This window comes from Coptis chinensis, chromosome 9 (genome assembly GCF_015680905.1).
Source record: "Coptis chinensis isolate HL-2020 chromosome 9, ASM1568090v1, whole genome shotgun sequence".
NCBI classification, from domain to species: domain Eukaryota; kingdom Viridiplantae; phylum Streptophyta; class Magnoliopsida; order Ranunculales; family Ranunculaceae; genus Coptis; species Coptis chinensis.
The window spans coordinates 43,213,425-43,229,689 of NC_141464.1; the positions used below are offsets into that span (position 1 = coordinate 43,213,425).

The 16,265-nt window shown below is 36.5% G+C and overlaps 1 protein-coding gene and 1 long non-coding RNA gene across 3 annotated transcripts; one reads left to right on the plus strand and one right to left on the minus strand.

Moving 5' to 3' along the window:
* The first annotated feature begins 6,270 nt into the window (after window positions 1-6,270).
* LOC147476170 (uncharacterized) lies at window positions 6,271-7,874 on the plus strand. 2 transcript variants are annotated; one of them, XR_015207950.1, is made up of 3 exons: window positions 6,271-6,671; window positions 6,836-7,110; window positions 7,431-7,874. It is a non-coding gene; the product is annotated as an uncharacterized LOC147476170 (long non-coding RNA). The 2 variants fall into 2 exon arrangements; XR_015207949.1 differs by lacking the exon at window positions 7,431-7,874 and having other exon boundaries at window positions 6,836-7,211.
* A 6,352-nt stretch (window positions 7,875-14,226) lies between these two features.
* LOC147476171 (uncharacterized) lies at window positions 14,227-15,762 on the minus strand. Its single transcript, XM_086585646.1, has 4 exons — window positions 15,634-15,762; window positions 15,255-15,363; window positions 14,941-15,143; window positions 14,227-14,856 (listed from the first exon to the last, which is right to left on the minus strand). Exons 1-4 carry the CDS (start codon window positions 15,760-15,762, stop codon window positions 14,227-14,229), a joined length of 1,071 nt encoding a protein of 356 aa, XP_086441772.1.
* Window positions 15,763-16,265: the final 503 nt, after the last annotated feature.

Consider the following 16,265-nt stretch of genomic DNA (forward strand, 5'->3'; position numbering starts at 1 on the left):
TTAGGCGGCTTTACGAAAATACTTTAAATTGGAAACCTAAATATTCTCCTCAAATACTTCGTCAGCCAAACCAAACAAACATATACATACATCCAAACCATCCAAATCAAGCAAAAATACATCCATAAATCAAATTCCACCAAAGAATTCCATCAAATTTAAGAAATTTGTATCAAAAACCAAATTATAATCCCAATCACATGAACATTAATTAAATAGACTTATTCGATAACATGTACTATTGGTGTTTCAGACCCATAATTAGTGTGCTCATCTTCCAATACTAAATTGGGAATGTTCAATGCCGTAAATTGCACATGTCTTGCTTGTAATGTAATATCCAAACTATTTGCAATTAAGTGTCGAGCTCTACTCCATCTTTGCATCGGTTTTGGAACCAGACAATTATCAGCAAGTTCAACATGGACAAAATGACATCCCCAGATGCGTGGCGGTACCTAACACTTTCTTTACTCTCTCAGGATTTGCTTAGGTTCTCAGTGGTAAGATAAGATAGCAGTACGTACTTCCTAAATGTACGTGGATGACATTAAATCTCAAAGAAAATAGAAATCCAACAAACGGCATGCTCATCCACTTATCAAGGGGTGCCCAACCTTTTTCATGTGGAATTGTAGGTTTCACAAGACTAACCTCACTGTGAGTGTACAATGTAAAGTATAAGGGGAGGTTGTCATTAATTTCTTGTAACAACTCATTTCTCATCCACGATCACTCTTCCTGACTTCTTCCCAATACAATGCACATTGCTCTATACCCGCAATTTCTATCACCATCAGGGTCATCCACTCTAACAATATATTTGCGCAGTTCTTCTGGAATATCCTCAACATAATGTGTCGGCCCCCTCAGGGTGCCAATGTCTAACTTTTGAAGTGATTTTTGAGAAGAGGTATTCCGTTGTGTGGTTGTTTTAGGTGGTAAAGGTGATTTTTAAGAAGAGTTATTCCGTGGTGTGGTTGTTTTTGGTGGCTGATAAGAGCCCAAAACTATAGTTTTAACCCTTTTAACAATATTGTTTTTGACCAATTATATGATTAATAAGTAAGAGTTAGTACTATTATCGTGTTCTTATGTATTTCAGGCATTGGAGTCGAGTATGTGCAGAAATGCGCCCCTTTTACGAGATAAAGGAGCAAGGGTTGGTTGCTAAGAAGTTCTATGATAAAAGGCCTAGATTTAAGGAGAAAAAGCCTTTTTAAAGCCCGATCAATGCGGGCAGAAACAACGCGGGCAGAAACAAAACACAAAAGTCAGCAGAACTTCCGGAAGCTGTATCTTTGGACTTAGACCTTGGAATTGGGCCTACCTTACGTCAAAACGACCGGATCGGAAAGAGGTTTCCAATGGTCTAAGCCTTGACCCAATCAGAGGAGTAGAAGTGGACGAAAAGGCTGTATAAGTCATTTCCAATTGAAAACCCCTTTGTGGACTCCAAATAAAGAGGTTTTGGGCCTAATTTTCCAAATTCAAAACATGGCTTCTTAGTCCACGCACGAATTTGTGGATCTTGTCTCCTCCATATCAAGAGACAAAAAAGCTTAGCTCTTAAGTTACTTAGTTTTGAATTAGCTTTTACTTAGTCTAGATCCAATAGTTAGTTTTAGATTTAGTTAATTAGCATCAAATTAGTGTTTAGAACAAGATTTAGTTTTTAGAATTAATAATTAGTTTGTATTTCAAGTTTTAGTTTCTAATTCATTATTGAATTCATAGATTTAGTTTGTCTTAAATTTATAATTAGTTATTCATAATCTTAGTTCTACATTAGTTGTAATTTTAGTTTAATTCATGTTAATTCTTAGACTATTTGTTCTATTCATTTAATCAAGTTTATTTCAAGTTTATTTTAATCAAGTTTAGTTTAATTTAATTATGTCTTTCTATTATTGTTTATTGTCAATGAATCCAATGAAACTAGGCTAAAAACTCTATTAGAGGATGTTAAAGACGCCATGTGAGGATGATTGCTTGTTAGAATAGTTGTTATTTAGAATAGAATTTCAAGTTCATTATTATGAGTGTTTAGAGATAAACCTAATAATGATGAACTAGAGTTTAGAGCCACCATCAAAGAGATTTGTGGTGGAGCTAAACTCTCATGCTAGTGGAACATTGATTCGAAAGGACTTGGTATTCACTAGGGATCAAAATTCGATTCGATGACTAACTAATAGCCAACCGAATTGCATGGTGGAATTTCGCCCCTCTATGTTCTTCCAATTTATTAAATTCACCTTTTAATTGCTTAGTTAAATTAGTTTAATTTATAATTAGTTTTAGTTGAAATAAATCACAACATTACTCTCATTGTTCTCACCATTGTTTCCTTGTGTTTGATTAATTGAATTCATTTATGTCTTGTTAGTTTAAGAGTGGAACGATTCCGTACTCTATATATTGAATGAATATATATGTGAGAGTAGGAAATAAATAATTGATACCGTAAGAATAAGATTAGAGTATCTAATTGAGTTTTTACGGGTTATCACCAGTCATGCATATTACTGTTTTCTTGATGGTTATTCAGGATATTTCCAAATAGTCATAGATCCTTCTGATCAAGAAAAAACAACGTTCACATTCCATTTGGTACATTTGCATATAAACGAATGCCCTTCAGCCTTTGCAATACACCTAGTACTTTCCAATGCTATATGCTTCACATTTTCAGTGATATAGTTGAACGTTTTATGGAAGTCTTCATGGACGACTTCTCAATATATAGTGATTCTTTTGATAGCTGTCTATCAAATCTTGAAAAGGTCTTTACACGTTGTGAAGAGAAAAACCTCATTCTTAATTGGGAAAAATGTCATTTCATGGTTACAAAAGGAATAGTTCTAGGGCATATTGTTTCAAAGGACGGAATTGAAGTCGATAAAGCTAAGATTAAAAAAATTGCTTCACTTCCTATACCAAAAACAATTCGCAACATTCGTGCATTTTTAGGATACGCAGGGTTCTATAGGAGATTTATTCAAGATTTCTCAAAGGTTGCTCGATCTTTAACCAATCTCTTACTTAAAGATGTCGTCTTTGACTTCACTTTCACTTGCAAACAAGCTTTTGAGACTTTAAAATATGCCATAACTACTGCTCCTATAATTCAACCACCTAATTGAATTAATGTGTGACGCGAGCAACTATGCTATTGGAGCAATCCTAGGGCAACGCCGAGAGGACAAACCAATTGTCATTTACTACGCTAGTAAAAATCTTAATAAAGCTCAACGTAACTATACCACCACTGAGAAAGAGTTTCTCGTTGTGGTATATGCCTTGGATAAGTTTTCAATCACTGAGAAAGAATTTAAAATGTGGTCTACAATCAGGACCAACACCCACAGACACATTCAGAGAAGCAGACAAAGTTTTCCAAAAGGGATCGATATCACTCAAAGATATGGACCGCTCTTGCTTTTAAAGTTCTATAATTTCGTTAGCACATGGCAATCCATGGATGGTGCGTAAATAACACCCACAAATGAACTCAGAGTCTTTAGCATCATGCATTACGCGGGTATTCAGTTCTTTAAAAAGCAAGTCCAAACATTTTATAGAGACCAGGTTTCTGAGTGCACAAAATAATGGAATTTTGTGGCGGTGCTGAGTTAGAATCAGACTCCTCTCATAAGTACCTCTAATCTCAAACATCTGAATCTCTAAAATCGGATGAATCAAGTAAAATATACCTAGAAAATCATGTCTGTTTGTGTTTCCTAGAACACGTTTCACCTTAGCATGAGACCCTTCAACTCTATTGGTTGTTGTACTCCCAAAGTGAATGTGTTGGTTTGTCTAATAACATACGAATCGATCCTTGTAAGGCCACCAAGTCTCCCGCAGATCACTAACAAAATTGGAGTACTCAACCCTATAGTGTTTTTCCAAAGCAGCAAATGTACGGTTGAAGATATCCTCAGTCATCGATTTCACTATAGTGTTCCACGAGAACTGGCCTTTCTACAAGTTACGTGGTTGGAAAAAAAAAATCACAAGATTTCAAGAACACACGTAGCGATATAGGGAACACAATATCAGTGGCACGCATCAAGGCTAACTCCTTATCGGACCACGATCCTGCGGATGGCCTTTTCGTCACCCAAAGAAGCCGTTAAACTAACGTAAAACCCACTCATAGTCTATCGTTGTTTCATACCGAAGCAACACTTGACAGATCGCGGAAAGACTTCCGGTTGAAGTCACACCCACAAACCGTACAAAAAGGCCACCGATACCTATTAGTTTTGCGGTGTGTAAAGGCCTATGATGATAACTTTTGGAAAAGTCTGAGCCAATTTAACTCCCTCTAGATGAGGCCATAACAACATAGTTATCTCATCTGTATTTGTATCCTCTCTCACCTCCTCGAAATAATGGTTTTTTGCTAACATCTCATGCAATCTCTGCATTTGCGTGCGACTGTTCATATCCAACGTCCTCACCTTGTGCCTCACATTATAGACTTGATATATGCTAGATAGGTTTTCAGGATACTTATTTTTGATGGACTTCAAACTTCTTTAGGCTTAACTGAATTTGTAGTCATCTCTGACAAGTACTCTAATTGTGGACGGTCAGCCGAGTAGTAAATGCATATCCTTCAAGGGTCTTCACTAGTGGATGGTTGTGAACACCATTAATAACAACAATTTTCCAACTATCGATAGTGCTACGTTGGAAAAAACATCTTAACTTAAATGGACATCCACATTTTGTGGTTCCTATATTTCTCTTATTAACCTTATCTTCACCTACCTTTTTGTGTGAACAATACACACCCAAACTCTCACAAGTTAAATCCAGCCTTGGTACTCGGTTCTCATTAACATTCTGCGACTTCCCAATTACTACAACCACATTACATAGTTTTCCCCGAGCAGTTGCCCAACCAATTACCTCATTATGTGTATGAAATACCTAAAGATATATAAAAAAAAAAAAACAATCAATACACTAATATAATTTCATTTAGAAAATAAAAACAAATAAAATCAATGCCTAATATGTATCTCATCTCTAGTAAATATTTCAGTTGTATCCATTGAAAATGGTTCAACATCATCCACGTCATTCGAGTTTTCAGGGTTCTCGAAACCCCGCAAAGGATCCTGCATGAAGAACAATTGTTAAGTGATGTATTATACAGATGGTGAAACTAATCAATGTGGTTGGTTCATTTGAGACTAAGACAGTTCGATGTGGTTGAGTCGTTTGAGACTAAGACAGTTCGATGTGGCTGGGTCGTTTGGGACTTACCCAACTAGATGTGTGTGTGGGTCATTTTGGATGGACTCACCTAATTCGATATGATTGAGTCGTTCGGGATGAATAAATGTGATGTAGCTGGGTCCTTGGGACTGGAAATCTCGGGTTTACAAACACATAATCTAGCTAGCTAGGTTTATCTTGGCATCTCCATTATCTGACTAATCATATCATCTTCGTTTTCACTTCCCATTGCAACTTCTTCACTTTCAACATTTTCTCTCATTTGGTTATCTTCCATTCCTGTCTCTTCTTCATTTTCTCTCATTTGTTCCTCAAACATTTGTTCATTAAATGGTTTATCTTCATGTTCTAAAAAGTTCGGGTCTTCCATTTTAGTGTTTGGAAGTTTAGGATTTAGGGTATAATTTAGGGATTGGGGATTAGAAACGGGAGAGAAGAAAGACAAAGGCTAAGCAGGTTTGCTACAAGTTACCTTTTAATTAGGGGATTGGGTGGAGTGGCCAATACAAATGAATAGGTCAATAGCAAATTTGTAATAAAATGTTTTTTTTTGTGTCCTCCCAACACAAAATGGGAGGTGCCCATAGGCGAGTACCTTTTCAATTGGGAAATATTTTGGAAGTCCCGATCAATACATCATCAAATGGGCGGTTACCCTGTGAACATATTATAAGTCACTAGAAATAGATTAGGTCGTAATTGCCAATGTATATATTATTAGTAATCACTGTTATAGTACATCATGGATTGTTGTTTAAAACATATATAGAAGTTGCTGTGGATAGCATAGAAAACTCGGGTAGAGCTAATTTAGTCAGAATTCAGCAAAAAAAAAAATAGTAAATAACAAGAACACGTAGTGTACTGTATCGTGTAATGTGATGCTTGATATATATGTTTACTAGCTCAATTTTAATATCCAATACCAAACCACAACTGGCATGGGTTATTGCCCAGAAGGATCAGACCGAAACGCGTTGCTTATAAAATAAATATAACAAATGGATCTATCACAAGCTCATATAGTATCTTCTATAAATTAATGGCTGGAACACATCATTCACAAAACTGTGTCAAAGATTTTCACAGTAGTTTCCTTCCTTTCGTTACCTTCTCTACAATATTGGTTGGCTGAGTTTCAAACTTGCATGCATGATCTTGAAAGAGTATGTGTAGTGCGTACTTGAATTTTACACTTATTTGTTATCACGCTTTTCTCGAACTCTAATTGTTGTGCCCATAGATGATATATCTTTTGGTGATGATTCCATGTGGAATGGATGAATGGTGTCCACTTGAATGTGATACATGTGAAGAAAGTATTGTGTCCGTCACCGATAACGAAGGGGCTCAGAACTATTGGAAGGGGGAGTGCATGTACACTGGGATCAACATATAGTGAACGGTTGTTTATGGTATGTGGCCCTATCCCTACTTTGGATTCAATCCATCAATTTCTCAATCGTCCTTTATGTCTTAATTAAGAAGAACCAATTCTACCTATAGCTTCATACAAACGTACTACTGAATTTTCACATACACTAACGCATTGTATTTATGCATTGATCTCATTGTGTAGATTGGAAGAATTCAACGATCCATTGAAGACGTTGGGTTTAAGGCTACATTGATTGAGGATGACTTGATAGTTAGATTTTTGCATATTTGTCATCTACACATTAAAGTAGTGACTTGCAGTTCATGCACACTGACGATTGAGTGTGTTTCGGGTATGCACGACATAGTACAAAATATCCCGATATATTCCGATATTTGGGGATATCTATCCATATTCCAGAAAAAGATATATAAATATCACGATATGTTCAGAGATATATACGACTGCAAATATCGGTAATATTTCAACGATATTTGTGATATTTGCGATATTTGGAAATATTTTGCGATATTTGGGGATATTTTGTGTATATAATAATTTTATTTAATATTTATCATTATATTTCAAATAAATATAAATAATATATCATGATATATCAAAAAATATCCACAATATCTACGATATTTTTCGATATTTTGGATATATCCACGATATTTGCATGTGAAACAATGTCAAATATCTTCAAAGAGGGGGATATATCCATGATACATATCCAGAAATTGAATATCGATAAATACCCATATCCTGATATTTTGTACTATGATGCACGGTACAGAAAAATCTCAATCTTCATAGGCAACCGAAGAAGCCGAAATTTGATATGATCCTAAGGATGCGAGCGACTAGTAGTGCAGGCCATTGCAGGTACTTGCTTTGATGCTGTACTTATCTAGACTAATAGAAGCAAGATACATCTCAAAATAGATGTACTACCCAGTAGTCCAGTAACCACTACCGGCCAGGAACAAGCCCCAAACATGCAGGACCTACAAAATTCTACTAACAATGAGTGAAATTGATCTGTGCAATTTAGTCAGTCTTATAAATCCTAAATCTATTCCTTTGAGTCTGATTTGTTTTTAAACTTTGGTGCTTCTCACTACACATTCAATGTATGTTCTCAATTGTATAAAGCTTGGTTTTGATACTAAATTTCATAATCTGATGAATTAGTGAGCTCTGAGATAGATTCTCATCTCTAGCACGGAGTGTACGAATCTTCCTTGACAAATAATTCCACCTACACAATTTGTCGTATAAAGCATTTCGCCAAGGGTCTGCAATTCTGCAAAGATGGATGCAGTTAGGATATGGAAACAGTGTTGCATACTTCAATTCGGTCGTTTTGGTCCTAATAAGAGCAATTTCACATGATTTAAAACCTATATGTTTGAAACTAGCGCAACGCTTATTTCAAACCTTTGAAAATCTACGAAACCAGCTCAATTCTTAATTATGTTATTTATTCCATCTAGGAAAATATTTGAGACCATTGCAGAGCTTGACAGGAAATGTGATTTACTTAAGCTAATACGTATCTGCTGAGAAGTGGAAATAGAGGAAGTAGTTTCATTTGGTACCTTGAAAGCAAAGCAAGCTAAGCAAGTTAAGCTGATTTGTAAGTTCATTACAAAAGGAGACGGTTGAAGATATTGTGATTGTACTTGGTACTGGGGTAGCAGGACTGACCACAGCCCTGGGGCTTCATAGGTATATACTCCAATCAGCTCCACCAAATAAAAATAGGTCCAAATGAATAAATATATATGCAGTGATAGACATTTATTAATGGATAATTTCTCAAATAGACCATGATAATGTCAATTCCTTCTCAATTAGACCACGCCCACACATTTTGACTTTTCAAAGGTTTTTTTGATTGTTTTGCCCTTGCGCATACTTCTAGACAAGAACCACGTGGACCAAAAATTTGGTTTCGTCGGTTTAAATTTTGTTCCCAATGTGATATGATTTGTTGTAATTAGCAACCACACGATTATGTTGAGATTAAAACTTGAAAATGAAGGGCCAAGATCAGTTTAGCCAATTTGGATAAAATCATACAGTTTCATCCAGATACAACAAAGGGCAAAATCGTTTTCACCATTTTTTATTGTATTGTTGAAAGTGAAGCTTGATTGTTGAGATTAGAAAGTGAAGTTTGATGGTTCAAATGATGAGAAAGATAATAGACATATTAAAGTGCAAAATGGATCAACAAGTGTAGAAGAAAACAAGGGTAAAACAAAACAACATAAGAATAGAGAACAGAACTAACGAAAATAAAACCTAAACAACAAAATAAGACCCGGACAAAATCAGGTCTTCTTCATCATCGCCCTCCTTGTCTTGCTTTCGTTATTAGCACCCCCACCATCGCCGTCCTCCTCGTCAGTGTCCTTCTTCTTCTTCTTCATAGGAATATCTCCAACATAGTAGGGATCCTGAAGCCAGTCGTCTTCTTCTTCTTCTTTTTCATCTGTGTAATCATCAGTAGAGTAGGTATTCCGACCCACTTGTCTGAGTTCTCTTCATCGGAATAGTCAGTTGTAGGAGGGGTGTCATAATTTGGGATGGTTGGGATGGCTGGAGATGGCATTAAAACTACTAAAATTAACAGGAACAAATTATTTAGAGACATGTTGTTATGTTGAAGGTATTTGTTTAAGGTATTTGGTTACCTTTTACAAAGAAGAGTATGTTGGATGCGGTGAATGTAGTCTCCACAGTGTTAAATAGTAAAAATAATAATGGGAAAATCAATGGGTCAGTAGAAAATTTAATGGTTCATACTTATCTATAAATCTAACGAATATTGGAAGTGAAATAGTCTAAATGCAATTAATTGTGTGAGTGAATTAAGTTTGACACATAAAATAATAGAAAAATACCGAAATAATGAATGAAATTTAATTGTTGTTAATTGCTGATATAATAAAAAAATAACGTATGTCTATCACAAGTCTATAGTGGTTGCATTGATAAGTGTATTTTGGCGGGAAAGAAATTAGGACATGTTTCCCCAAAAGTTACCAAAAATTTATTAAGGTTGTTGAGTACCACGTGTCAATCATCTCAATATATATCGAAACCCAATTAATTACATGAATTGAGGGGGGGAAAGTTGCAATATTTCCCTATTTCCAATGAAATACAAAATTAAGAAAAAAACAGTCAAATTCGAAAGCCTAACTGTTATTGCCTTTCATTAAAATTGTCAAAATTCGAAAGTTTGAGTTTACTTGTTACTTGTTAGAGAAATGAGGAGCTGAATTTGACTTGTCGAATGTCACTAGATAAAATGCACAAATTGTTCGATGCTTTTAGTGAGGAAGAAAAAGAGGATTTTCAGAAATCTTGCTTTGGGAGTTTTATGCAAATCCAAAGAAATATGCACGCAACAACTACATTTATTTGTGTCATTTATGTGCACATAGTTGGTAGACTTTGTTACAGGATCGGTAAGAAAGATTTGGTGTTTAAAAAGAGCGATGTTGCTTTGATTATGGGTCTCAGTGTGAAACCTGTAGTAAACTCATTCTACACAACAAACGTGAAGAAGAAATCATCTGATTTTCGTTCGCAATTTTTTAAAGGAACTACAGCTGGTGAGAAAGAAATATTAGCAACTCTACAAATGGCAAAATCTAGTGGTAAGGATGATAAAACTGATATCTTTAGGCTCAATAGGTTGTATGTGTTGCTTCAAGTTGTTCTTCCTGGATCTGCTAGGACTATAGATGGAAGGTTTATTGATCTTGCAGAGGATTTAGTTGCGTTTGATAAGTTTGCATGGGGCACTCCTTTGTACGTTTGAGATGTTAGAGTACTGTCTAGATGATATTTACGAAAATGTTATAGCACAAAGGGATTCATATGCAGTTTATGGTTGTGTGATATGCTTCGATGTTTGGGCATACCTTCACATCTCGTCTCTTGGGGCTCGTAGGGCAGTGGAAGGTAGATTCCTAAGAATACTTGACTGGGAAGAGTTGCTTTCCAAGAACTTAGATTTCCAAACTTGGAATAAAAAACTCCAGCCTTTGTAGGGTAAGGTTGTAGCTTTTGACACTTTAGCCTTTGTAGCCTTTGTAGGGTAAGGTTGTAGCCTTTGGTGAATATGAAAGTAAAGAAGATGTAATCAAGGAGGCTCTGCATCATCAGGGCACCCAAAGTGTTGCATCAGTTTCAAAGCCCTACACTAGTAATGAAATGCTTGAGAGACATGCTAAATTGCTCAAAGGATTTGTAAGTGTAAAACTTTACTCTATGTGTTGAACGATTTACATATTTAGTACTCTTATGATATGTTGTATAACTTTGTATATCAGCAATTACAATTTATTTATATATATCTTTAAATGTTTAAATGTGGATATTACTTTTGCAATGCAGGTAAGTGAGGAGGTTATGGTGGTTAGGAAGGAGATCAAGAGTGAAATAAGGGCAGGTATGGAGACAATAATGCAAGAGTTTTTTTAGACTGCGAGGAAAGTAGGTAGTGTAGGTGAAGGTTCATCTGAGGGGATTATGAAGGGATAGAGATCAAAGAGAACAAGGGGAACGAATTCAAGGTCTCCCATTGCTAATGATGTTGTCCAAGAACTTAGTACAAAGTCTACTCAGAAGAAGGTTAAATCAGTTGAGAAAGAAGTTATGGATTCAAGATCAAAGAGAACAAGGGGAACGAATTCATAGTATCCCATATTGTTGATGTTGTTGTCCAAGAACCTAGTACAAAGTTTGCTCAGAAGAAGGTTAAATAAGTTGAGAAAGAAGTTATGGATTCAACAGCTGTGAAGAAGTCATCATCTTCTAAGAAACTTTCATTTGATCTTTCTGCTAAGACTACGGGGAAAAGAAAAAGAACATTGGAAGATGGAACTCACATTGAAGTCTTCCAAGATGGCAAAATCCGTCCAGAGTTTAGAATGGTAAAGAAGAGGGGGAAATCAGTGAACAGGGAGCAAGTGAGAGTCTAGCCATCAAGATCAAGTTAAAAAGTAGTGGTACAGGCTACCAAAACCCAAAAGATTCGTAACAAATGTGAAATAACTGAGAAAACAAAAGGATTGGACATTAAGAAGGAAGCAAAGAAACCAAAAAGAAGAAAAAATCTTATTCGTTCACATGAGTCAAAAGATGAAAATGATGCAGAAGAAATTACAGGTGAAAGATTTGCAGCTAATGTTTTGAGAAAGATTAATGAAGAGATGCCCAAGACTGGAGGAGATTTTGAAGTTGATAGTCAGCAAGATCTACATGAGGACGTGGTTCAGGAGCCTTCCAATGAGCCTTTCAATGATGATCAAGATGATTATGATATTACACCATTGCCTTCCAAGAAGAATAATCAATTGACTGTTATAGAGGATCAACTGACTGTTGTAGAGGATCAATTGACTGTTGCGGAGGATGTGACACCATTGCCTTCTGGACAGTTAGTCATAGTTGTTACTCCTTTGCAACAAACAATGCCCAATGCTATCTCAGATGTTGTTACTCCTGAGGCTACAGCCATAGATTTTCATGAAGATAATGTTGAGGCACTCCTTAACAATGAAATGGATAAGGTCCATTTCTCTGCTTTGCTTTGTACCACTGGTGACATAACCGTGTTGCCAACTTTGTCACCTACCAGAGGAACAACTGATGAAGATGTTGTGGACTATCAACATGAAACTGTTGCTGAGCAGTCCAAACATGAGAATGATGTGGATGATGATGAAACTGTTGTTGAGCAGTCCAAACATGAGAATGATGTGGATGATGATGATAAAACTGTTGTTGAGCAGTCCAAACATGAGAATGTTGTGGATGATGATGATGTTGTGGAGGATGATATGGTGGTTCATAATATGGTAAAGATTGAGACTCAAATGGAGGCTCACATGGAAAAAAAACTGAAAAGACAAGCAAAAGAACTAAGAAACGAAGAGAAGGGAAGAAGGCCGGGTTGGTCATGGCAAGAAACAATTGGAAAGGAATGTGATAAGTTGATCAAGGAGGTTTTTTCTTCAACCTTTATCATGAAAACCACAACCAAAGCTAAGTTGAACATACTCTAGTATTATTGGCAGCTGTATAAAAGGAAACAAGATGCACATAGCTCTCCGGATGTGAGAGTGTTTGGATATAACCAATTCATCTCAGTGCATAGTTTTCATTCACTGCATGGAGGATAGTGGGTAGATGGTGAGGTAAGTACACAACCACCATGGCTTCATACACTAACTATGAGGTAAGTACGCAAGTCACATGTACATTAGATTCCCTAATTAATTGGTTTATGTGATTTGTAGGTTATGAGCATATATGTGCAACTGTTGTCCAGGTGGTACACCCAACATTGTAAGGATAATGACATTCTAGAAAAAGACTCATATACTGTCGTTCAGGATGTCTACTTTGCTGTAAGTTATCTCTCATTTGTTGATGTTTTGTTGAACAATTTCTAGACAATGTGCATTAATTAATTCATGACTGATGACTTTGTTGATGTAGAAATTCATGATGAGAGAATATGAAACCTTCCAAAAGAAGCTTAAAGAGCCAAGTTTTAGAGCAGTATCACCTGAGCAGAGACTAGAAAATTTATCTTATCGTCCTTCTGTAGTCGTTATAGAGCACCTAGACACGTTTGAAGGAAGAATTAGAAATCAAGCAAAGCCAACCAAGGAAAAAGGTATTATCATTCCACTTCAAGTGCAACATAGTCACTGGATTCTTGAGGTATACAATTATTATGAAGGAAAAATCTACATATATGATTCTCTTGGTGGTAAGAGTGTTGGTATTGAGCAACTAGCATTGGAGTCATGTCTTGCTTATGTGATCAAGTGTGCTATCCATCTTCAGATCATGATATGAACACCTCTTGGACTTGTGAGTTTGTGCCAGTGACCAAACAACCTGATAGGAACAGTTGTGGGCTATTTTGCCTAGCTTTTCTGGATTGCCTTCTTAGGGGAATGCCTGACCAAGTTAACAAAATTGATATGCAAACCCATCGAATGGGCAAGAGGGTTGGAATGGATATCATTAACTGTGGATTGAATCCAGACAGTGTTTGTAAAAGCCAACAACAGGAATTGGAGAAGTGTTTGATGGATGCCAAAGAAGCAGCTACCCACCATGGCGTAGAGGTAATTTAGGCGCATGGAAACAAGTGACACATGCCATAAATTATCAACATGTTGAAATTTTGTTAAACTCCTACAGTCAAAGTTTGTTATTTTGCTTCAATTTTGCCACTCCCGTAAGTTGCTGATAGTATCTTCATGGGAGTTTGGCTGTTCATGTGCCACATGGTTTGACATTATATGTGTTTAGCTGTGAAGATAAATTTAACATTTATATAGGATCTTACTTTGCTATATTGATCTTTCTTCATATATGCCTATGTTTTGTGTGGAATCTTATGTCACCTATTATATTATTTTATTTTGTCTACCTTCAATATTTCTTATGTCACCTACATTGAAGCTATTATACTACATTGAATCTTATGTCACCTACATTGAAGTTACCATCAACAATTACCTATTATACTACATTGAATCTTATGTCACCTACGTTAAATATTTCTTCATATATGCTATATTGATCTTAACAAGTTTTGCGTACCCCTTCGGATCGCTACAGGATATGTGACTCAAGATTCTAACAAAATCAACTTTATCATAAGTTCCAGCCGCCCTCTTCACCCTCCCTTTTGTGTCTTCCTTACTGACATTGTTTGAGATACGTTGTGCACAAAAGCAATGTGTAGCATTAGGAAGGATTTTAGGCATGACTTGAAGAATGCTTTGATGCCTATCAAACATAAGCACAAATTTCTCCTCAGTCCCAATGACATGGTCTCTCAACTTCTCGAAAAACCAATCCCAGTATTCATTATTTTCTTTCGGGACTATGGCAACTACAATTGGGAAAATGTGGCTGTCACCATCAGCAACCAGAGCGGTGAGGATAACTGACTTATATCTACCTTTCATGAATGTCCTATCAATCATAATCAACTTACGGAGACATCTTTTGTAAACATGGACAGTTACCCCATAACACAAGAAAATGCGTTCAAACTTGGGCTCAGGAGATGACGACGACAATAGCTCGGTGTAACAATCTGGATCAACCCTTTTAAGTTCTTTGCAGTAATTTGGCAACATTTGGTACGACTGAGAGAAGTTTTCCCTTATCTACACGAAAACAAGGCAAACCAATGTAAGTTATCTGTTGCTACATATCCAATCAGTACTTGCTGATTGTTTGAACTCTGATACCTTTTGCATTGCAATTTCTTTGGCTTTCCATGCAACTTTATAAGATACTTTGGTATGGTGTGAGTTCTTCACCTCCAGCTGCAACTGTCTTGGAAACAATTCCACGTTGTCTTTCAGTTTCGACTTAATAACTTTTGAGACCCACTTAGCATTTGCTTGTTGATTAGTTGCAACAACTTCATCTTGTGGACAAGTGTGTGCCTCTGTCAAGGTTATAATAACTCATATATCAGAACCAGTGGCCAGTTTTGCATACATATGAAATGTACATCCAACAGCCTTACATTTCATCACCACCCTTTCAGGAGCAGTACTTACATGACGCAAATCAAATATGTTTGCTATTGCATTCGACTTCATGTCTTTGATGAGATCATCTCGAGTAGGGTAGTGTTGTCCAACTTTAGGTGGTATAAACTTCACCTGCAAATGAGCAGGAGTAACATCCAAACCAGTACCTTCAGGGTCTTCGAACTATGGGAAGAGTTGAAATTCTGACATCCTTGATATAAGTCTTTGGATTTCAGGTCAATAGGTGAAACTACCATAGCATCAACCATTCCCTCCAAATCAAAATCAAATTGACTTTGTCGTCCTTCGCCATTCTTAGTAATTGTCATAGACGTGCCCCCCAAAAAAATTCTTCACCACGGTTCGGAGTAGACTATGATCACCACCATCTCCATCCAATACCTGGACTTCACTATCATCATCATCATCCAAGACTCCTTCTTGCCACCCTTCACCATAGTTCAGAGTAGACCATCGATCACCATCATCTCCATCCAATACCTGGACTTCACTATCATCATCATCATCCATGACTCCTTCTTGCCCACCTTCACCATGGTTCGGAGTAGACCATTGATCACCATCATCTCCATCCAATACCTAGACTTCACTATCATCATCATCATCATCATCATCATCATCATCCATGACTCCTTCTTGCCCTATGACACCTTCATCATCAACAGGTCCATCCAATACTACCACATCTTCTTCTTCTATTTCAACATCATGTAGTATTTCAACTTCATCTCCATCACCCACAATCTCATCAATAGTTACATTGGTGGCAATTCTATATTCGTCAATGACCACTACATCTCCATACAGATTTTGGCTATCAAAATCATCATAATCAGGTTGATCAAGATCTCCAACACCAGTTTCACCAAAGTCCACATTGGATTTTGCTGCGATATATTAATGAAGACTATATATCAGCAACAAGACTATATGATACTTGAAACATAGAAACCACGTACCTTCAAACAAATCAGGAAGTATAGTTGATTCTATTCTATCTGAAAAGGTTTTCG

Coding starts and splice junctions, on each gene's coding strand:
- LOC147476171 (XM_086585646.1), bottom strand. CDS start 15,762: ATGGATGATGATGATGATAGTGAAGTCCAGGTATTGGATGGAGATGAT. Junction 15,364..15,633: donor ATGATGATAGTGAAGTCCAG/GTATTGGATGGA, acceptor GCTCATTTGCAG/GTGAAGTTTATACCACCTAA. Junction 15,144..15,254: donor ATTTGATTTGCGTCATGTAA/GTACTGCTCCTG, acceptor TAACCTTGACAG/AGGCACACACTTGTCCACAA.